Below are 22893 nucleotides of genomic sequence, written 5' to 3'. Positions count from 1 at the left end.
TTTTAAACATAACTCACTAGCAGATACCATCACTGGTCTGGAAAGGCTCTGCCTTCAGAAACAAAGGCATAATCCTAGAACCTGAATGGCACCCTGGTGTACTGGCATGCTCATTGAACATGCAGGGTAAGTGTCAACTGCTTTGTCTCCACATTTCTCTCTTCTCACTTTTCCCTTGTACAGCATGCTTACAATGAGAGAAGTGAAAAAAAATATATATTTTTCTGTGAGTTTTTTCCTCCTTCCCTTATATATGTTTTTTAAGGGAGTGGAAAAAACAGGCTCACTTAGGTCACTTTCAGCAATATGGGCAGATAAACAGGGATAATACTCTTACCCTCTCAGAACTCCAGCAGCCTGTACACTTGCCACTTTACTCTAACTTAGATATTTCTTGCTTTGGAAAAGGCTGCATCCATTAGCAAGTGACTATAAACAGAGTACATAAACTACTGGATGAAGACTTAAGAATTCTCTCGAGCTAACTCAGAGACCTGCAAACTTTCCTATCTCTTTGTGAAAAGTGGACACTGAAAAAAAAAACCCCAAAGCCCAAATCTTTGAAAAGAGAAATCCCTAAGATAATTTCCAGCTCTGGATTTTTCTTTATGGAAAGCACTGTGATCAAATAAGCTTCATGCCTTACCTTTCCCTGAAACCTTCAGCTTCTCTGTAATCTCGGAAAGCTCATTTTCTGTTTCTTTTAGCTTTGTCACCTAGGAGAGAACAACGTGCTTACAAGACTTTATCTTGTTAAAATCTCATTTTAACAGTTACTCAAGTATCCTATCAATTTACTTCCACTTTTCTACTTCTGAGCTTTAACCAGGACTTCCTGGGCTAAAAAAAAAAAAAAAAATTAGAAGTCTAGATTGTTCCTAAACAACTTATTTATTTCTTGACACAGAAAATTATTTAAACCATTTCTGAAACACAACAGTATGCATAATTCTTCTGCAGCAGTGTTGTACCATCACTGAACCCTTCAACCCTTCCTATCCCTCAGACCCTATTGTTTTTGTAGGACTTATTGTTGTCATAGGCCTGTTGATCCAGTCAGAAGCAGAATGAGCTATTTCTTTGGGATGTGTCCTGTGGACTCAAAAGCTTGGAATTATCTTCCAATGATTTAAAACTAATTTAGAAGTATCCTGTTCTGGCATCTCCTTCATCCACTGCCATGATCCATCAAGATTTCTTCTTACTCATAATATAAACACAGGCATGAGAGAGTAACCTTGACATATCAAAATAATTATTCTTACCAGGGAGTCATAAGTCTCTGGTTTTTCTTCTATTTTACCAGCCTTCTTCATTCTGTTCAGTCTTTTCTTCTCCACAGCACCAGTTCGATCGAGGAAGGTATCATCATCACTGTCATAAAAATCCTCATCTTCCCAGTTCTTTGATTTCCTTTTTCGGGATACTGAGAAAGGAACAGGAGAAGGCAAGAAACAACATGATTTTCACACTACTCAGCAATAAAGCAAATTCAAGATAGCAATCTCAAATCCCTAATTTGGGGCAGTTAGAATGATTACCTGCTTCTTGCCTCAGTACTCCTCGAGCATCAAGCAGCCTGCAAGCTTCCAGTGCACACTGAATCATTGCTTCCTTCTTCTTTCCTGAATGGAGAACCTCTGCCACCAGCTGCTTCCCTGATGCATCATCCACAGGCAACCTGTTCCGTTTGAAGGGTCAGAGAACAGCTCAGATGCAAGCAACTTTTCCAGGATGCTACTCAGATATTTTACAATGGCATTGCCATTTCATTTTAATTTTTTTTTTTTGTGTTAAATATTTCCACTTTTCATTTAATCTAGAACCAATCATTATTTCCTAATCATGCAAGTCAATTTGCATTTCACTGGTCCAAACAAGGATTTTTCCTCTATATAGTCCATTAGAAATACAGGAAGTTAAAAGGTTAAATGTCAATCCCTGAATCCTTTTAAATACAGTACCTTGTATCCATCCAATATGAGTAACAAATAGTTTCCATGATGAGGCAAAGGATTTTTAAGCATCATTACCATGTTGAAACTTGATGACTTAATTTCCACCTCACCTTCTCCTGTCTTAAAAAAATTACATTAGTGGCCTCTAGCAGGAATTCCTCAAAAACTGTTTTATCCCACACAGGAACTGAAATTGGGCACACAGTAGAATAAAGTTTTGGGGTTTTTTGATCCTTCTCATTAGGAATTGAAAAACATTGTTTCCTAAATTCTTCTCTTTGATTGCAGTTTCACATATTGCTCAAAACAAGGGGAGATAAAGAACCTAAACTCTTGCTTTCCTGATTTTCATCCCCTAGGAAAACCAAATCCTGTCAGAGCAACAAAGGAGCAGAGACACTGAACTAGGCACTGATCCTTGAACTTCTGTTTCAGTATCAGGACTTAAGTATAAATCTAGCTAGCTCCCTTGCCAAGTGTGACACAACAAGTATTTCTTTCAGCTTTTGTTTGCAAATTCAACAGTCAGTTTCCATCTACCAAAGGAATGGAGATGTACATACTTGATCCTGCATAGCCAGCTGTTGTGTCCACGATCATCATACTCATATTCTAACTCTTCTCCTAAACAAGAAAACAAAGTTGATGTAGTAACCAAAACTGAAATAAGCAGGAACAACCTTTACAGCAGAGAAGAATGTCATGGGACATTCCCCTAAAAAAAAGGATAACAAGCTCTTATTACATACCATGATAATGCCTAACTTGTTTTATTTTAAAGCCGTGAGATCTTCAGTTGGTTTTATGCTGATTTGTTTGGGTTCTTGTCAAAATCAAGGCTCTTTTAGACAAAAAAAAAAATCTCTAAGTAGCCTGTTTAGGAACATGTAGTTCAAAGAAAAAAAACCCATCTTGTCTCTGTATGTATTAAAATAAATTACACTGAAGCAACAACAGTTTGCAATCTGAATTCACAGATACTGTTTGTCTTGAAGATTGCTTTTCCACTTTACCAAGTAAGTGAATATTCTTTAAGTTTCACTAGCAACCACTGGAACTTTAGACCACTTAATTATTGCCTTTTGTCCTTTTTAGATTTTCCCATTTTACAGTTATACACAATTACAGCCATCTCTAAAGCAAACAGTCTGGAAATTGTGGGGTTTTGATTTTTCTGCGTGGCTTCAAAGCATGGGTGAAGTTTTCAGTGTCACTCCAGAGGAACACAAACTGCTCACTGCACTTTGGGAATTAGTAACTAAGTCTCAGATATACAATGGCGAACCAAGTTTTAATGAAAAAAACCCCAAAACAAATCACCAGAAATCCTCACCAAAACCTGATGAAACAAAAAATGTTATCCACAAGTAACAAAAAGTTTTGTTCCCACGACACCCTAAATCCCCCTGCAAAAATGACCAACAAAATGACATTTTGCTAAATAAAAAAACAAAACCAAACACACTTTATTAAAAAAAAAGAAAAAAATACCTTCTCTATCAAAAAAGCCCTGTAAAGCCTTCCTAGGATCTTTCATATAAAATGCATCTTGAACATCCTGAAAATCAACAGCAATAGGGTTTTCTTCAACCTCATCCTCCTCCGCATCCTCACCTAGAAGACATACAAAGTCCAAATAAACCCTGTGAAACATCAGAAAGAGAACACCAGTATATTTCAACTTTCATTTGTTTGAAAGAAGTAGCAGCTAAATCAAAATATTACTTCCCTTATCTTTATTAGTCCTCTACCCAATCCAAAAGAGTAATTTTTTGCTATTAGTTATTCCAGCATATGATTCAGTTTTGCAGATCAATGTCAGTTTCAGTACTTTCAAAGGGTTGAAAGTGTGAAAGTTTGAAAGGTTTTCAACTCACTTCATTGCAGAAAGCTCACTAATTATAATTTATCTAGCTCTAATATGTGGACTTCCTGTTTAAATGTAAAGACAGCTGGACTGCACAGAAGCCTCCAGCAGTTAAATTTCACCTCTTGGGCAAGAGTGTGGACATAATCACAGGAGCTAACCAATTAATTAAGCTCTAAGTTTCATGGCCTTTTATAGGCACAGGCAAATTACCCCCTCCTGTTTAAAAGGAGCTCACTGAATGTTAGCTTCTCACATACTCTTCTTTGTAGCAGCAAAAGGATTAATTTGTACTCAAAACCTTTGACTGGATTGTGACTCTTGGTAGCCAGTTGGAATATTAACCCTAATATTCATTGAAAATAGGCTTACGGACCTTCTAATGCAAATCAGTCCATTGACACATCATCACTTACCCATGCCCCACGAGCAGCTCATATCACTATTCTGACTCCTTTCATTTCTCTCCTCTTTCTCCTCTTCCTCATCAGAGTCCTCTCCCAACATTGTCCTTTCCAACTTTGCTTGCTGCTGCTTGCGTAGTGCCTTCAGCTCAGTCACAGTTAGTTCTGATTCAGACTCCTGGTCCTCTTTTGGTCCCTAAGTCAAACAGAAAATTAGCAGAAGTGTTTTTAAAAAACCCCAAACAAGTACTTTCAACACACATGCAAATAACATAAAATAACGTAAATGCATCATTACACTGCTTTTCAAAAAGTGGAATTATGTGACCATCAGTTATGGTTTGCATACTAAAATATATTAGTTTTAAGGGCCCACCTGCAGGAGGAAGAGGCGGGAGCTGCCGCCGAAGCGCAGCCCGTGTCCCACCCGCACCCGGCAGTAGGTGCGGGGCGGCACCCGCGCCTTGTTGAGGAAGGTGCCGTGCGTGCTGCCCAGGTCGTACACGTAGAACCCGGCGGCATCGGCGCCGTCGGGGGAGCAGCCGGCGCCGCGGTACTGCAGCACAGCGTGGTGCCGCGACACCGACGGGTGCTCCAGGGCCAGCGCGCAGCCGGGCAGCCGCCCCACCAGGAACCAGCTGCTGTCCTCCAGCCGCACCGAGCCCAGCAGCACGCCGCCCTTCAGCACCTCCAGCCCGTAGCCGGCGCCGGCGGGCGGGCGGCCGCCCCAGGGCGGCTCATCGTAGCGCGGCGCGGCGGCGGCCGTGCGGGGGGCGGCCGGCGGGCTGGGCCCCGCATCGCCGGGCCCGGGGGCGGCGGGCAGCGGGCGGCTCGGCCGCTTGAAGGCGGCGGGCTCGGCGGGCTCGGCCTCCGCTACCTCCGCCACCTCCGCCATCTTCCCCGGTCCGTGCCCAAACGCGGTCCTCCGGGGACGAGCGCCGCGGCGCTGCGGTGCCGGGGGCAGGGCGCAGCTCCCGGGGTCGCTCCGCCGCCGCCCGGCGCGGCCCGGGGCAGCGTGAGGGCCGGTGCGGGGAGGGCGGCGGCCGCGGGCCGGGCGGCGGCAGCGGCGGCGGGCGCTTCCCCGCACCGGGCTGGAGGAAGGCGGGTGGCGGGGGAGCCGCTCTCGGCGGCGGACCGGGACGCAGTTCCGGCTGGGCGGCCGGGAGCCGAGCGGAGCCGAGGGGTAGGAGGGCAGGCGGGGGCGGGCAGGCGGGGGCCGGGGAGGGAAAGAGGGCGAGTGGCGGGCGAAGCGAGCGCGGCTGCCGGGGTTTCTCCACGCCGCGGGTCCCGCTCAGCGAGGCCCAGGTGGGCCCACGGCAGCCTTGGTACACACAGTTTCCGTCTCACGAGTGCGTTTGTTTCTGCCCCCTCTCCCCCCAGGAAAAGCTGCGATGAGATCTGTAAGCTGCCAGAGCGGCACCCTGATGCTGTCGAGGACAGTGCGCTGCTCAGCGAGGCACTGAGCGACACCTGCTTGGCATCCGTCACCCGAGCTGGTTGGAGCAGCATCCCAGCTCCAGTGTCTGTCGCTGCCCAAAGTGCTTTTCCTTGCGACAAGGGTCCTTTGTACCCGCAGCACTTGGCAGCCTTGTTCTGGGCTCTGAGCAGGACACACCTGTGTAAAAATGCTGCGGTACTGGGGCGAGATCCCGGTTTCCTCCAGCCAGGCCAACCGCAGCTCCTTTGACCTGCTGCAGCGTGAGTTCCGTACTGTGGAAGTGCAGGATCCCCCGCTGCACCAGCCGTCCGCGAACAAACCCCGTCCCACCACCATGCTGGACATCCCCTCGGAGCCCTGCAGCCTCACCATCCACACCATCCAGCTCATCCAGCACAACCGCCGCCTGCGCAGCCTCATCGCCGCCGCTCAGGCGCAGAGCCAGCAGCAAGCAGAGGGCATAAAAACCGAGGAGAACGAACCTCTGCCGTCTTGCCCGGCCTCCCCGCCTCTCCCTGACGATCTGCTTCCTCTGGATAGCAAAACCCCCAAAATCCCATTTCAGCTGAGGCACAGTGACCCAGAGAGTGATTTCTACAGGTGTGTTGGTATTTCTTTAGGTTAGTTCTTGGCTGAAGGAAAACTGAGTGCTTTAAAGTAGTTCGATCAATTCCTTTAGGCTGAAGGGTCAAGCAGTTCTATGTAAATACAAAACAGGCTTTGGAAAGGAAATGCTTGGATTTTTCCTGTGTGAATAACATGCACGTTGTTTGCTTTTGCTTCCTGTCTTTAAAATGTGGATGTGTGGTGCTGATTTCTGTCTTGTTGGTGCTGCACTAAATGCATGTGCATGGTTTTGTCGGTGGTATTTCGACAGCTTTAGTTACAGAATGTGAAGTCTCTTCTATTTGGGTCACTTACAACTAAAATTGTGCTACTGCAATTGAAAATCCAGAAAACACATGACTAGGTTTTGGCTGTTCAGGTGTAGGTTCTGAAAAGATGGTTTGATAGTGTATTTGTGAGATTTCAGTGGCCAAGGACCTGTGGCTATTACATTCCACCCAGTTTGGTGGTCTTCCAGTCATAGCTGGAAATTAGTACAAGCAAAGGGAATTCTTGTCTCTGCTGCTGGCTCCACCAGCTGGTGAAAATGTAAAGATTTGTGCTGCTTCTACCTGTGCTGCCAGCCTTTGATGAAATACTATTGCCACCACTGCCTGTCTGTCCCTCTGACAGGCACTAAACAAGGAGATGTTGCATTTCTTGCAAGATTTTACAATACTTTGTAGGTTATGTGTTATTAAGGGATTAATCCTTGTCACTGTGTGCATTAATGAACATTTTGAGGGATAGCACATTTTTAAAATGGGCAAATGTACATCCACAGAATTTATCAGTTAAATGCCACTGACTTCTTTAATGGCCTGTGGTTGTATAAAAAGCATTTTATGGAAAGATGTTGCATTTGAATAGAGTCTCTCTGAGCAGTGGAGTGATTCTTTTGTGCTGTTTCTAGAGGAGAACCATCATCCTTCTCAGAAGCTACAGAGTAATTAGCAGAAAGTGGTGATGTGAAATACAGTTGTGTGAGAGTAGTCAGAGCCTGTGACTCCTGCTCTGTGGCCCTGTGGTTTGTAGAACTGAGAAGTGTTCTGTCTGTCCTCCACAGTGGCTTCATCTTGGAGTTCAGTTTTCTATGGCTCTGACCATGTTTTGAGGGCTGCTTTGTCGTTCTGTGGTTCCTTCTGAGTTTCTGGGGTCCGGGTAAAGAAATGTTATTTAGTGGTCAGCCACGTGGGGGAGTGTAAGGACTACGTTGTGGAAACTGGAGAGACAGTTTTGAAATGAAATGCTTTGAGGCTGACAGAGTGGATTTATAATGAGCTGCAGTGTATTCTAGAATTTAATTGTGTGCTTGCTAACCCAAACACATTTATGCTTTTCCAGGGAAAAGGCTTTGAGTTTGTTGTTGCATATTTGTTTTTAACAGTTTTTACAGTTTTGAATTAAGAATAGCAGCTGTTCTATAAGTGCTGTTCTAGGAGCAAAAATGAAATTCTGTGATGTGCCGTCGCTTCTGAGTGTGTAAAACCAAATTAAAGGTAGAACGTTCTTCCCCCTGATAAAACATGGTAGTAGTTAATTCTGTGCTGCCTTTTGAAGTGCAGTTGTCAGAATTGCAGTATTTAGGTAAATCCATATTTTAATTCCTTTTTTTTGGTCAGTAGCCTGGGTCTGAGAAATAGTGTATAGGGTGGTTAGAGTAACCAGGCTGGATCAGATCACAGGTTTAGTTAATGTAGGCCTGTCCTTTTCTGTTTCCCTGTTACTCATTTTCATTCTTTGACACACTGTCCCCTTATCTTTTATTTTGTTATCTCCTGAATCCATTTTGGTTTTCCTCTGCCCTGCCCTGTAAGTGTAGCCCCTACCTCCTTGTATGATGAGGAAGAGACAGAGCTTAATTTATGGCTATTTGTGAGTTGATTTGGTCTTATCAGTCCCCCAAAGTCTATACTAAAAATGATTTTATAATCACTACATTATTCCTTTGCTACGGTTTTCCAGACTGTTTGTAAATATGTTAAAAAAACATGATAAAAAATATGTTGATTCTGGCACAGATTCCCCAGGGAAGTCCTGGGCTCCAGAGTGTAGATTTCTGATCTACTTGCTTGTTGATAAATTTGGAGGACTCTGGTACATTTGTGAAGCAGGTTTTATAGTTAAAAAAAAAGCTCTCTGGGTTCTTTCTGAGCTAACATATTTACCTGTGTGTCCTCTATTATTTGAATTTCCCTGATGCACCAAAATATACATGTTTCCTGGCCTGCAGTTTTCCACATGCCTTCTGAAGGTATTAAAAGAACATTCACATTTTCTGCCTTCTGGTCCTCATGGGCCAAGGCAGTTTAAAGCAAGAGGTGACTCACCACAGCTATTCAGCTGTTTCATCCTTGTATTCATTTAGTGTTCTTGGATGAAGTCCCATCTGGTCCTGGTGATGTTACAGTTCTTGGAATGCACAACAAGGGATTAACATTTGTTTTTGCCTGGTGTGGAAATAGAAAAGTGCAATTGATGAAGAATGAGTAAGGAACTCTAGACTTGAAACTATCATTTTGACAGGAGATTCTTACCATATAACACCTGCTAGCTTTTCCATCTTCCCTGCTCTTCCTCAGATTAGCATGCAACCATCTTCAAAAGAAGCCTGACCTACTCTTGTGCCTCTTCTTGTGTGTGCATGGCTGGGTTCTTAACAGATTTCTCAATCATTTGATCATTTGCATTCCTGGCCACATTGGATTGCACTGAAAGGTAATCTGTAAACAAAATTGGGAACTTGCAATGGGAAGACAGCTCTTGGCAGAAGGACTTGTAGTGAAGAAGTGTCTGTACAGAAGTAGAGGAGTACATGTCAGTGGGATAGCAGTTTTAATGTAGGGAAGGATTTGAAGCAGTGTTAATTAAAGTGGGCAGAAGACACTTTCCCTGATGATCTAAGTGCTTTGGCAGCTCGTTTCTAAGCTGACTGGTCTGGGTTGTGCCACTGGGACCCAATTTATTTTTGCCATTATCTCTTGAGCAATTTCTTTTCATACCTGTGGAGCCTTCTGTAAGCATAGCAAAGGTACTTAAAAAGAGACCTAGGAGGAGGTAAAAAAAGGCTCTTTCCTGAAAGAAAACAACTTTCTGATTTGAGTTAGTGTGCTGTGTTCTTTGGTGCTCTGACTAGTGTATCTTGTTTCTACAATGTTCTCCTTTATTTTACTGCTTTGGGAAAATGGCTCTAAAGCAGCCTTGTTGCAGCTCATTTGGTAGAAATTCAACTTCACAGCATAATGTTTCATCAAATTGTCCTGTTCATAGGAAAAACAGTCCCTCCCTCCATCTGCTGCTAGCTTATGCTCACCTAGGAGGGAGCAGGCACTTCAATCCATTCCTGCAGTTGATGGAACCTCAGCTGCTAGTCCTTGTTCTGACTTAGCCTGTCCCCTGAAGACAGTTAGATGAGAAAGGAGCCACGAGCTCCTAAGAAAAGCAGCCCTAGAGGAGAGGAGCTTGAAGGAACAGATTTGTGCTGCCTTTGTGGGGTGTCTCATTGTCATTTAACTGACTGACACAGAAAGGGGGCCTTTGGTGACTTCTGAAAACTGACTAAATCAGAAAATAAGTCTGGTTGGTATAAATGGACACTATTTTCATGTCTTCTGTTGTGAAGCTCTGCATGCTTTTGGTAGTGGTAGGAGAAGGCTGGCCTTTGGGTCTAATGAATTTGTATCCTAACAGGTAGATTTCTGTCTGGACCATCATCTAGTGTTGGTGATCCATATATAAAATATATAGCACTCTGTTAGAAATACAGAATTGAAGAGTGGCCAGTATTTGTGATTAATTCCATACTGTATATTCTGTAGAGGAGATTGCCTCCCTGTCACAGGCCTAATTCCCTGTCCTGTTAATCTCTGGTGACAAAACTTCAGGGATTAAAGCACTCATGTTTGCTTGCAGATATATGACTGAGTCTTTCAGGAAAAGAACTAAGTGCTGCAGAGGGTGGCATTCTGTGTAATTATAATACCTGGATTGGAGCTTTTTTGGTGCTGAGTATCTGGATTAAATCTATGACAAAGGCTCTTTAGCTATGATCATCAGGGAAAAGAAGAAATTTGCTTGTCCTCTTTGGGAAGGCTTGACATTAGATAACTGCTTTCAACATAAATGTGTCTCTATGACTATTTTTGTTCATGTGTATTCTTACCAGAAGGTACCTGGAAGTTAAAGGAGATGAAGAAAAGTTATCTTCTTTGTTGGTTTCTATTAACATCTAGAACAACATTTCAATTTTTGCTCTCTGCTCTGGCTTTTAATCATATTTCTCTGTTTATTATGAGAAACAGGAAAACAAGAGAAGAAAAACAAAACCAAATTGATTTGCCTTACCAAGAGCAAGAGATGGAGATTTGGATTTGAGTAGAGTAACTGAAATGTCTTTTCTCCCTGTCTTTAATTGATTAGATTTCAAGTTGATTATGTGCCTTCCAGCATAGTGACCTAGCTGCATTTTAATGCTCACAATTAGTTTTTTTATTTCCAGGAGTTTAAAAGAGACACAATATTGTCTGCTGCTTCTGAGCAGTGATTTGCATTACTGAATGGTTGTTTTACTCTACTTTGTAAGGTGGCTAAGTATCCTGCTTGGGATTGCCAAAATCTGTGTCATTTAAGTTTTTCCACAGTGTTTTTAGTGAATGTTTCTGTATTAATAGTGGCCTGACATTCAGTTTTGGTAGCATAAGATGGTCTCTACTTCTGGCTGCTGGACAGCTGGGTATGTCCTTTATGTAAAATAGAGATTATTTTTCATAGACATGAATTTTAAGGATTGCTTTCTGTTTGATTTTCTTTGATGGTTGTTTATTTTTGTTATAAACTCTTGGTCCTGTTGTTGTGTGAGACATATGGCTGTTTGTGAACTTCAGAATTCTGCTGCTGAGGTGGAGGGGGAGTGAGTGAGATGTAAAAATAGCATGGGTGACACTTGGCTTATAAAGAAACTGAAGATCTTTTAATTCATCTTGTCAAGGTGCCTGCTGTCTTCTTTGCAAAGTAGTTACATAATTGAGTAGCAATTGGGATGCTAGTCATTTTCCATCAGTTAATAACTGGGATGAATCCATGACCTGAGATTCACTGTTCTTAATATCTACTTAGGAATGTGATCATATGCCACTCTTGATATACTGTGATTCCCCTTTGTTTGAATAATCAGGGAGTGTTGCGCTGGTGTTCTTAAAAATGAATAATTTTCATCCTCATAGCTCCAAGTTTCACCTTCCTTTTCATTCCACTTTTTTAAAGCTGTGTTTCAGTGGTTTTACTGCTGTGTTTTCTATGTGTCAGCCTTGAGGATCAGGGGAAGCTGAGGCTCTGTGGCCCAGCTCCTGAATGGGACTGAAGGGTACTTCATAAATTATTGGAGAGACAGAGTAGTGAGGATTTTATCAAGCCATCAATACTGGCTGTGTGCTGTTAAATCAGGTCCTTCTGCTGGAAAGAGTGTGTGGTGATACACAGGTAATCTAGGTATCAGCAAGGAGAATCTCCGGGTGCCATGTGGAAAATGTTGGGAGAAATTGATCAGAAACAAATGAAGAGTGAAATTGCTAGCTCAATTCTGCCCTGGTCCTGAATGGAGTGTAAAATACTGTATGAGTGTCATATTTAGCAGTAATGGAATTTGATTTTTTGACATCAGCATTTGAAGTCCATGTTACTGATATGGGCAAATAGATTACGTGCACTTAATTGTAAGTGGAGAAATCTGGTGGATATATGTTTCCCTGTCAGAGGCATTGCCTTAACTCCTCTGGGGAATATGTTTTTCAACTCATGTAATGAAAAATTTGTTTGGCTGACTATAGGTGAATGATGTTTGAAGTGCTCATGTCAGTTGTTCTCCATCTCCTCCATCCTGTCTAGTCACTCCTTCCTGCTTAGCAACAGAGGAGGGAGGTCTTAAACCCAAGACCAGGGAATGGTGTTTTATGGCCAAACTTCTCCAGGCCTCCTCCCAGGGCCTGGTGGTCACATCTTAGATTGCATATGGGGATACTTCTTTCAGTGTTGTGCTTTGTGACTACTGGGGGCAGAGAAACAGTCTTTTTGGCTACAGTGTACTTCTATGAAATGCATGCGTGTCCCATTTCTTGCTTTTTTTATGTGTGTCTTTGCTTTAGAAATTCCAATCTTGTCTATCCCAGAAGCCTTTGTATCTGGCTATTAGGCCTGTGACATCAGAGATAATAAGGAAAAGCAGTGTAATTAACTGAGAGGGGAAATTATTTGCATTCATGTTATTTAAAATGCCTTTTCTTGTTTGTGTCAAGGACCCATTTCATTCACATCTCCAGGAGAAAAGCTCTTGGGTGGGAAGGGAGATACTTTAGGGTTCAGAAAATTTACATCCCACATTCATGAATCACCCAAAGAATCTTGAGGCATTGGAAGGGAAAATGAAACTTGGAAGTGCTGGTTTGGAGGGAGGGAAGGTGGAAGAGCAGATAAACACTTAGAAGGTAGTGAACGCCAAACCCCCGCTCTCCCTTTGTGCATCACCTTATTATTGACAGTATCTCTTCAGCAGACACAGTCCTTCAGAGTTTTGAGAGTGTGCTGCTTTTGTCTCTTGTGTTTCTTAGAGGAAAGGGGGAGCCAGTGACAGAGCTGAGCTGGTCCTCCTGCCGGCAGCTGCTGTACCAGTCCATGGCCACCATCCTGGCGCACACGGGCTTCGAGTGCGCCAACGAGAGCGTGCTGGAGACGCTGACGGACATCGCCCACGAGTACTGCCTCAAGTTCACCAAGCTGCTGCGCTTCGCCGTGGACCGCGAGGCTCGCCTCGGCCACACCCCCTTCCCCGACGTCATGGAGCAGGTCTTCCACGAGCTGGGCATCGGCAGCGTGCTCTCACTGCAGAAGTTCTGGCAGCACCGCATTAAGGATTATCACAGCTACATGCTCCAGGTGAGGAGGGCTTTAGGGACCTGGCGGCACCGAGAAATGTACCCCCAGTACAGCTGCTTATTCCTGGGGCACGTCCTGAACCTTACCGAGGGGGAATCTGACTGGAAAACCTCCTGGGTGTGGAGAGGAGTCATCGAGGGAAAGAGAACAGGAACTTTTTGACTGGACGACAGAACCCCTTATTTGTCTTCCTAGTGAGACTAAAGATGTTCTGAATTTAATAAGAGTTCCCCAGCTCTTGAATTACCCAGTCAAAATTATCAAGTAGAGGTAAAATCAGAAGTGACTGATGAACTCAATTTTCTCCTTTAGCGAAATATTTGGCTGGTTAACATTTTGGAAAACATTTAAGCAGACGTGAATTTCTACAGAATTTCTGTAGAGTGGTTTGTGTTCACTTAAGCAAGGAGTGACTTCTTTAAGCTTTAGGAGTGTAGTGTAGTATTTTGCTGATCTGAGTTGTCACACAGGTGCTGCCTCCTCCTTATATTAAAAAAGCATCCTAAAGCATTGTCTTTGTTGGAAACATTCCTGCTCAAAATACCAGTTCTAGTTGTTTTTGTTCAAATCTTTTTGTACAGATGTTGTGTCCCTTTGAAATCTGGGTTTTCTGCATCATTCTGCTGCTGCAGTTCACTCTCCCCCTGCAGCTGATCACTGTCTTAACAATCATTGTTCTTTATGCAAGACTGAGGTGCATAGTAGCCCCTTTATTTGGAAATATGTCTAGAAAGGGGAAATAGGCTTTGCTATTCTTTTTCCTCCTTGCTTCTGCTGTTAAAAAGTCTTGCAATTTTCCTGAGCACATGTCACCAACTGTTGGGTTTTAGTTGTATAAACAAGTGTTTGTTAGAAACAGATTAAATCTGAAATGTTTAAATTTAATTGTTTACTGTTGTTCAGTTTCTAAAAGTACAGGGTCAAGCTTTGCCCAGTGACTACAGGGCTGTTGAAGATCCAAGGTGCTTGGTTTTTAATGCTGGGGTGAATTTGTTACTGGAGGATGGGGACAGTCTCATAGGTAAAACAAAAGAGTAAGACAGGCACTTTTCTGTTGTTTCATGCTCTGTTTAAATTCTGAGCCTCGTCATCTCTGTTTATAAAATAAAGGCATTCATATTTATCAGTCAGATGTTAGTGGATTAAACCTCTTATTAAAGTCCCTTGTTACAGCACAGAAAGTGCACTTAAAGGGAAAAAAGTCTCTTGTGTAGCTGGTAAGTTGTTTACTTGTTCATTCAGGTCAGATGTTAATCATGTTCAGGGAACAGAGTGCACTGCAATGTAATTGCCATCAAAGCCTCTGAAGTCACTCTCACCTTTCTGTCCTCTTTTGCACCTGCTGATCTTTGACAGGTTAGCAAGCAGCTCTCTGAAGAATATGAGAAGATTGTCAACCCTGAAAAGGCAGCAGAAGACACAAAACCTGTGAAGATTAAGGAGGAACCTGTTAGTGATATTACTTTCCCTATAAGTGAAGAGCTGGAAGGAGATCTGGCTTCTGGTGACCAGTCTTTGCCTGTTGGAGTTCTTGGAGCTCAAAGCGAGCGCTTCTCTGCCAACCTGGAAGTAGAAGCTTCCCCACAGACTTCAGGTAAGGGTTCCTTGCTTCTCCTGGAAACAGTTGCTGGGCAGTTCCATGTGATGTTGTTTCCCCTGGTTAGGTTTGGATTTGTGTCCAGAGATTCATATTCCTGCAAACTTGAAAGCTGTGTTCCTTACATAATTTAGGCACTGAAAGAATTGTGGAAATACGGATGGTATTTGGTGCTATCCTTCATACTCAGAAGTTACCCTGGTAATGACAGTCAGTTTTTTTTGAAAGCTTATCAGTGACTTATGTGAAATGGGCTACTGGGAATCCCTCCTAGCATCTCTACCCCAAAGCCTGCTGTACTTGGCTGAGGCCATGGAAAGTGAAATGGTGAGTGAATTAGTGGGTTATGGAGACTGCACCCTTTTCCTCAAAGTGCCATCCCTTGATGGCATTGAAGCACACTGGTGGTAAGCATGGGAGAGTCTGCTATGGCCATGCCTGCTCTATATCTATGTAGAAGTTTCATTCTCTTCACTGTTCGGTGAAGCTGAACATCCTGGAATGAAAAAGAGGCAGTTTTTATTTTACCTGGAACCATCTGAACTCTGGAAGTCCCTGCAATTATAACTGTTTCACTTTAAAAAATCTGGTTAAAAACCAATGAAGCTTGTCCTCCTATTTACCTTAAGCTAAGTAGCCTATATAGTGAACTTATGAGTCATACAGGTTTTTTCAATTGTGGTGAGTTTTATAAAACATAAATCCATCTAATATTTTTTTCTGAAAGCTATACTGTTTTCCACTCTGAAATGTGAAGTGTTTGCAATTTTGTGGGAGAAGGAACAGAAGATTCCTCTGGCCCATCCAGGGTTGTGAGTAATTCATCTGGAAGACTTTGTATTAGCATCTACCACTTGAGACCCAGAGGTTAGCACGCTAGCTGTATATTAAATGCCTCTTGTGTCTCTGATACAGAATTGATGTTTTCTAATTAAGAATACAAGTGCTCTGTTCCTCCCTGAAAATCCCTCTTCACTTCACAAGAGCCTTTGGAAATCTCATCTGTGAGAAGTTCCAGTCTAGACTTGGGCAGGCTGGAGAGTTGTAATATCCTAAAGAGCAAGAAAAAGCTGCTGCAGTTAGAACACTGCCATCTCAAAAATGCAGGTGTGAGGCCTGCAGGGAGGGCAGTGAGGCTTCAGTGTCTAAGGGCAAAACTCTTATTACAGCCTTCCATGTTCTTCCTGTGTTTTTGTGGGTGTCTGACATTTCAGTTGTGAGCTGGCTGCTTACCTTCATTGCAGTTGGAGAAATGGAGGCAAAATTGTTCCTTGTTCCTCCACCTCTCAGGATAACATGAAGATTAGCTTATTTGTGAAGTACTTTGAAGTTAAAGTGCTTTGAAGATGAAACATCCTGTGTTGATGCTTAAGTGCTTTTAGTCATTAGTGACACTCTTAGTGACAGGTGACAGAGCTGAAAGGAGTAAGGCTTAGTGATGAAGAGCAATTGATGAAGGAAAGACACAGTTTAGTTTTGTGAGCACCTTTGATTATTATGTATACTGGAGCTGTAACTCTGGAACCAATAGCATTTTAATGATGTGTCCATTGTTGTTGAGAGGGATGCATTTACTTATTATTAACATAGGAATGACTTCCATTAAGGCAACTGAGCTAATATAGGCTGTGTCATTAAAAAGGTCTTATAAACCTAAGCTGATTTGGAAAAGATTCCTGACTTCTTCAGAAAGGAGAGTTTTTGGCACAGAAACATGTTGGAACATTTGTTCTCTTTGAAATTTCTACTAATAACAGCCTGTTGTTACTAGTGTATTGATAATAGGGAATGATCATAGCTTTGGCTCAGTACAAGAGCTTTGGTTGGGCTTTCAAGCTGTAGCCATGCTCTTTGAGACATGAAGTTTGGAAAACTTATTAAAAAATAAGTTCCTATTTTGTTTGTTGGTTTTTTTTTAGTGGGTCTTTCTTGTTTTTTTTTTTTTTTTTGGTTTTTTTGTGGGTTTTGTTTTGTTTTGTTTTTTTGTTTGTTTGTTTGTTTTTTGTTTTGTTTTGTTGTAGGTTGGTTGAATTGTTTGTTTTTTTCTAATTTTCCACATGAACTTAACCCAACTCAAGAGAGAGATTTCACAGTTTATTCAGTTCTGGTCTGTTTATGCCAAGGAGACCAAATTAGTGTATTTTTAATAAGATTTTTGTCTCACTTTAAACTTAAACAGAAATAATGCAGTCTGTAATTACTTCTCTTGGGGAGAAAACATTTGCTATTACCAAGAAATATGGTTTGGTATTCTTGTACAGAAAATCCTCAATCAGTGCTCAGATTGCACACTAGTCCAGAAATGTTTTATTACAAAAGTGAGGTGTGGGGAGCTGTTTCCCAGCAGGACATGTGTGAGGTTGAGCCAAAAGGATTTCATTCTGTTCTGCTGAAGGATGGGATGGGACCTGTGGGTGTTGAGTAGAGGGAGGCAGGTGGCTGACTGCAGCTTTGATGTCCCTGCATTTCAGTGCTGAAAGTGGTGTTTGGGACTGTTCACCTCCCCACTCCTCTGCCTGCTCACCTCACCTCTCCTGCAGAAGCCTAGGATGTCTGACAGGGACCTCATTATGATTTCTGGACTGCCTTGAAGTCCTGCTTATGTAGGGTCTAGTCCATGTGCTGTTGGCATGCTCTTTGTTGCTGGGACACTCCTTCTGGAGAGTGATGTGAAGTTGTTTCTCATGGAGAAAATCACATGGAGGCTAACAGTGAAAGGATACCATCATAATTTTTGAGTGGTGATTGCAGGGCTATTAATAAATCAACAGATGTCTTTTACTGATCACAGTGCTTGGTGTGTTTTGTTTGTTTTCCCCCAGCATAGTTAACCTGTGGCTTTGTTGTTGCTGCATCTTTACCTTCGGTGCTGTCCATTGTATCTGTGTGCTGTTCATGATTTATCTTTTTACTCAGTTACTGCTGTGTGCTTTTTCCTTCTCTAGGGGCTGAGGTGAATGCTTCCCCACTGTGGAACTTGGCACAGGTGAAAATGGAGCCACAGGAAAATGAGGAGGCTAATGTACATGGCCATGGGGTCCTGGGCAGTGATGTCTTTGAGGAGCCCATGTCAGGCATGAGTGAAGCTGGGATGCCACAAAGCCCCAATGGCTCTGAGAGCAGCTATGGTTCTCATTCTGCTGACAGCCTGATGGGATCCTCACCTGTCTTCAACCAGCGCTGCAAGAAAAAGATGAAGAAGATGTGAAAAGGAGCACTCTTTGTTTAGTCCTGATAGTGTGAAACAGACACTTGAAAGGAATTAGTAGAGAACTGTGATGATTCCAACATAAGGCCAGCCCCAGTGTGAGGGACCTGCATAAAATTACTATGAGAGGTTTGATGTGTAGCTGCCCTCTTTGCTGGCTCCATCCTGATTCATGAGACTGAAAATCACCTTTTACATTTGATGGTGGCATGGCTTGCTTTGGCAGGTTAAGGAGGAATGTGCCAGTGAAAAGTAGATTTCTGTGAGTAGATTTCTGAGTTACAGAACCATTGAATAGTTTGGTTCAAAGGGAGCTTGTGACACTTCTACTCCAGCCTCCTGCTCAGATCTCAGCCAGCTAGAGCAGGTTGTTAAGAGCTTTGTCCATTTGAGTATCTACAGGGATGGTGGTGCCAAATCTCTCTGGGCAACATTTTCCTGTATTTGGCAACTCTCACAGTAAGAAAAAGAATATGTTTGCATCTAGTTGAAATTTCCCATGTTTCATCTTGTGTTCACTGTCTCTTGTTTTGTCATTGTTCATATCTGAGAAGAGTCTGACTGCCTTCTCTGATCCAGTTATTAAGGGATTATATACAATGAGATCTCTTTTTATCCTTTTCTCTTCTTAAGTGTGGAGAAACCATGTTGCCTGACCTCTCCTTAACTTGTCCTGTGCTCCAGCCCCCAAACTAGCTCCGTGACCTTCCACTGAAATTGCTGCAGTGCTCTTGTAAGGAGGAGCATAAAAATGGGTGCCATCATCCAAAAACTATCTAGCAATTGCTGAATAAAGAGGAATAATAATTTCCCTCAGTGTGCTGGCTACCTTCTTGCTGGCTGTTGTGGGTCCCAAGTCAGGGTATTTAGCAGAGCCATCGCTGATGATGATGATGATGTAGCAAGGTGCTGTAGTGTGGTCTCACAGTGCCATTAGCCAGCTCCCTCAGTGCCTTCACCTTCAGCCTGTTGGTTTCAATGGGCCTAAGTTCTCACTCACTCAGTCCTCTGCTGTAGGCAGTGCTTTATTCCTGCATACTGCTGGAAGGCTTGAGGACCTGGCAAGCCTTACAGCAGAATTTATCAGTGAAAGCAGCTGAAAAAGGTGATGTGTGCATGAGCCTGAAAGTGCAGAAAGCATCCTTTGTTACCATAGTGCTTACATTGTTGAACAGTAAGCCATATTTTCTTTAACCTTCCTTTGGTTTCCAGTGTATTTAAAGAAGCTCTTCCTCTTATTTCTTACCAGTTTCAACCCCAGCTGAGCTTTGGCTTTCCTAATTGTCCCTGCCTACTTGGGCTGTGTCTCTGTAGCTCTGCTGGCCAGCCCATCCTCACTTCCACTTCTGTGTACCTTTCTGTTTGTGTATGAGATCAGTCAGGAGTTCCTCAGTCATCTGTGTTGGCCTTCTGTCATGCCTGCTATAATTTCTGCTTGTCAGAAAGACTGTTTCTTTACTTTGAGAGGGCTGTCTTTGAAGATAAAGCAGCACACTTGTGTTCCTTTGGGCAGCCAGAACAGAATTTCCCTTGTGAAATTCTGCTGAGACATTATTTGAATAAACCAAAATATGTTGACCTAAAGGTACAGGACTCTATCTTGCACACATTTCTCAGGATTTTGAATGCCACAAATCTATGTCTTCTGCAGCCAAGGCATTCATATTCTCCACCAATTCTTCCTTGTTAGAAACAAGACCCAGCAGAGCTTACTCCCTAGCTGATTACTTGATCATCTGTTCAGGGAAGTTGATGGGTTTTCTGGGAAGAATGAAACAGCTTTTACTAATGGTGTGAGCCTGTACTGGCAATGCAGACTTTTCCTTTGGTGTCATTGGATTGAGTGCAGCAGCTTCAGGCTGGCTGAGCTTTCATATTCAAGGTTGTTATCTTGACAACTTAGTCTGAAACAGAATCTATTTTGCTGCTTTCTTTTATGGCCCAGCTGACTGATGGCATTTTTTTTGTTCTTTGCAATCCTCAGTTGATCAACTTGGTCTTTAACTTGATTCAGTGTCTCTTTCTCTCAAAAGAGCTAGAATGAACATGAATCAAGAATGAACAGCCACTTAAACTGGCTTTATACCTGTAACCCTTTGGGATGGTTGAGGGAAATTTACCAAACCTACCATTTATCTTTACAATTGCAGGTTTATCTTTTGAAAGAATGAACAGGGATAGTATTTTTGTTTCTGTGTAACATGCCTGGCCTTAATTCTTTTTTCTTAACTGTATTTCTCTTCCACTTTCTATAAAGTGGAATCCAAATATAAAATTCTTCAATGTCTAATAAGAATGCGTGACCATGGGCTTTTATGGACAATGGAGTTTAAATTGTCCATCAGAGTTTTAAAAGTCTCTCCTGGGGGGTAAATTCTCACTGTTTTAAGCCTAGTCAGTAGTAGAAGAGCATACCAGGAAATCTTTATTTTGATTCCCCCTGAGCCACCATTAGCCAGGCTGCAATGTCCCTGTTTTCTGAGCTGTAAAAAAGAATAGTAATATTTGCCTTTTAGAAGTGTGTTTGAGATTTAGTTACTCCGTAAGAAAAAGGCTCAGTAATTATTCTGAGAGTTTTGTGAGAGCTGCAAGCTTTCATTTCACTTGGAATAATTTCACTTTTATTCAGTTGGACTGTTGCTGACTGGAGAGTGCTTAGATGGTCACTGAAATGTCCTATATGACACAGATTTTAAGCAAAACTGCTCATCACAAAGGAGTGCAGCACAACTCTGCTGTCCAACTGCCCAGGTACAAGGAAGGCATTTGGGGTGGTACCTTCTCACTCAGCTTTAGATGTCTGCATCTTAACTTGTTCCTTTGGGAACTGTCTTTTTGGCCTTGAGGTAGAAGTATAAAGCAGGCTGTATTAATGGTATTTTTAGAAATGTCTGGTTTTCCTTTCTGTGCCCATTAAGTGAATTCAACTTGACTACCTCAGCTGAAGACATCCACACTGTCAGTGTATGAGTTAAGTGACATTACTTAACCCTTTCCTACATGGGAATCAGAGACCTCCTCCTGCTGGGCCAATGCTTTTCTCTTCTGCATATTTGCTAGAGCTTGCTGTTCAAATTGTAGTACAAGGCTAAGAGCAGGCTGCCCATCTCAGCTAAAACAGCAGATCCAGAATGTGCCAGGATGGCCCCTTGAGGCTCAGCCTGATTTGCCCCTTGTGTCTTTGACACTCTGTGAGAACACCTGTCATTGGGCCTTTCTCTGTAGGTGCTTTGCAAACTGGTTCTTGTGGTAGTGTTCTTGCAGCCAGGGCACTTCAGCAAAGTCCATTGCACTATTTTCAGGAGCCAAAAGAGTGACTGCTGCCAGCATCACTTGCTCATTTGCAAGATTTCAAGTGGGCTAAAAATGAAAATCTAGTGTTCTCCAGGGCTTTGGTTAAACCTCCTAAGTGTTAATCTTAAGTGCTTTCTCTGTTTTATTCATGTGCAGATGTTCTGTCTTAACTTTTGTGATTTATTTTTATTTCACATCCCTTTCCCACAGCCATTTCACCCTGTAACACACACTCTGCAACAAGCCAAGCCTGAGTGCTTCAAGTGTATTTAAATACAGTGCATATCCACTGTCTTTTGAGTCAGCTGTGTTGTTGCAGTGTAAGGGAGAAGTGCTATTGCTTCTCTTTGGGATGCATGTTTATGCAGAGGTGAGGAACCCATCAGCATTGCTTATACACTTAAAAAAGAAGGCAGAGTAATAGCTGTACCTCCTGTTCCCCCACTGTGCTAAGGGTTGCAGCTGACTTTTGTGTGCTTGATGTTTTCCTTTTATGCATGTGGAAGCTTTACCTTCTGGGTGAGCCCTTCACCCCTGAACATATCTGGTTCTTAGATTTACAGTGGTGTTCATCATGCATGAAATAGTGAAATTTAAAAACTAGCTCACAAAGTCAGACACAGAGAATATGCTCTTTTGATGAATCAAATAAGATTTTGCTAGGTATTAATGCAGCCTTGGGCAACTAGTGAGGTGTGTTCATTGAGCATGTAATCCCCAAATTTTAAACCACAGTGAGATTATGCAGTGGGTTGGAATGAAGCTTTGCTCTCATAGTTGCTGTTTCTTGCTGATGGCTGGTGAAGCACTCTGCTGACCCACCTGATTCAACAGTGCAGTTTTTACAGTTCTTTTCATCTTTCTCCTTTCTCTTTCCAAAAGTGGGTGGATGAAAAATTGCAATACTGAGTATTGACCATGTCCATATCCATTGATGTGTGTTGATGTCTTACAGTGATTCATTTTGCCATGATTGAAATTGGTAGGAACTTTGATACCAATTTGGAGAGCAAAATCTGTAAATTACTTGGCTTTTGAAGTGTTTTGCATAGGAATCATACAGGATTGTAGTTGAGAGAGTGCTGTGTGTCATATTCCTTTTCCCCTCTAGCAATGCCTTTTTATTCCTTTTGAAGAGTTTTGCCTGGTATCCAGTAAAGTTCGCTGTAAAAATGGCAGTGTAACAAGTTATGTGTACAGCTTTATGTCAGACTGTGCTACCTAGTGATTTGATTCCAAGGCCATCCATGCTAATTTGGATATGCATAATGCTGTGCAGAAAGAGAGATGTTTCCTGCATAGAAATGTACAATTTAAAAAGAAAACAGGAAAATAAGATTAAGTAGGGTAGGTGAGGCCAATCTGATTATTTGCTTAGTTCTGAGACTAATGCACATGTTATGTGTGAAAGATGTTTTACTTAAAATGTTTTTGTACATGCATGTGAAAGAAATATGTAACTTTGTGTTTATATGGAACAAAATTACTTGGAAGTATTTCAGGGTTGGATTTTTTTTCCCTTGCTCTCCTGGAGCAAGTTGCTTTGTAATTTCTATGAAAATAAATAAAAATATTCAGAAATAAAAATTCTAAA

At 42.5% G+C, this 22893-nt stretch overlaps 2 protein-coding genes across 2 annotated transcripts in view; one reads left to right on the top strand and one right to left on the bottom strand.

Moving 5' to 3' along the window:
* The window catches only part of SLC4A1AP (solute carrier family 4 member 1 adaptor protein), a 15941-nt gene extending 10652 nt beyond the window's left edge, over positions 1-5289 (bottom strand). Inside the window, exons 1-7 of the mRNA XM_079298136.1 lie at positions 4606-5289; positions 4242-4425; positions 3450-3572; positions 2522-2582; positions 1542-1681; positions 1266-1426; positions 647-716 (exon numbers count right to left, since the gene is read on the bottom strand). Coding sequence (XP_079154262.1) covers positions 647-716; positions 1266-1426; positions 1542-1681; positions 2522-2582; positions 3450-3572; positions 4242-4425; positions 4606-5124 — 1258 coding nt within the window. The 5' untranslated portion in view covers positions 5125-5289. The remainder of the gene's footprint in view (positions 1-646; positions 717-1265; positions 1427-1541; positions 1682-2521; positions 2583-3449; positions 3573-4241; positions 4426-4605) is intronic.
* SUPT7L (SPT7 like, STAGA complex subunit gamma) lies at positions 5283-22893 on the top strand. The gene is made up of 5 exons (XM_079298137.1): positions 5283-5412; positions 5610-6267; positions 12876-13200; positions 14557-14794; positions 17743-22893. The coding sequence occupies exons 2-5, from the start codon at positions 5855-5857 to the stop codon at positions 18003-18005; spliced, it is 1239 nt and encodes a 412-aa protein (XP_079154263.1). The 5' UTR covers positions 5283-5412; positions 5610-5854; the 3' UTR covers positions 18006-22893.

Source organism: Erithacus rubecula (assembly GCF_903797595.1).
Source record: "Erithacus rubecula genome assembly, chromosome: 2".
In the NCBI taxonomy this organism is placed as follows: Eukaryota; Metazoa; Chordata; class Aves; order Passeriformes; family Muscicapidae; genus Erithacus; species Erithacus rubecula.
The sequence above is the reverse complement of the archived record's forward strand: the minus strand, read 5'-3'. Positions and strand labels throughout refer to the sequence as shown.

Coding starts and splice junctions, on each gene's coding strand:
- SUPT7L (XM_079298137.1), top strand. CDS start 5,855: ATGCTGCGGTACTGGGGCGAGATCCCGGTTTCCTCCAGCCAGGCCAAC. Junction 6,268..12,875: donor CCAGAGAGTGATTTCTACAG/GTGTGTTGGTAT, acceptor TGTGTTTCTTAG/AGGAAAGGGGGAGCCAGTGA. Junction 13,201..14,556: donor ATCACAGCTACATGCTCCAG/GTGAGGAGGGCT, acceptor GATCTTTGACAG/GTTAGCAAGCAGCTCTCTGA.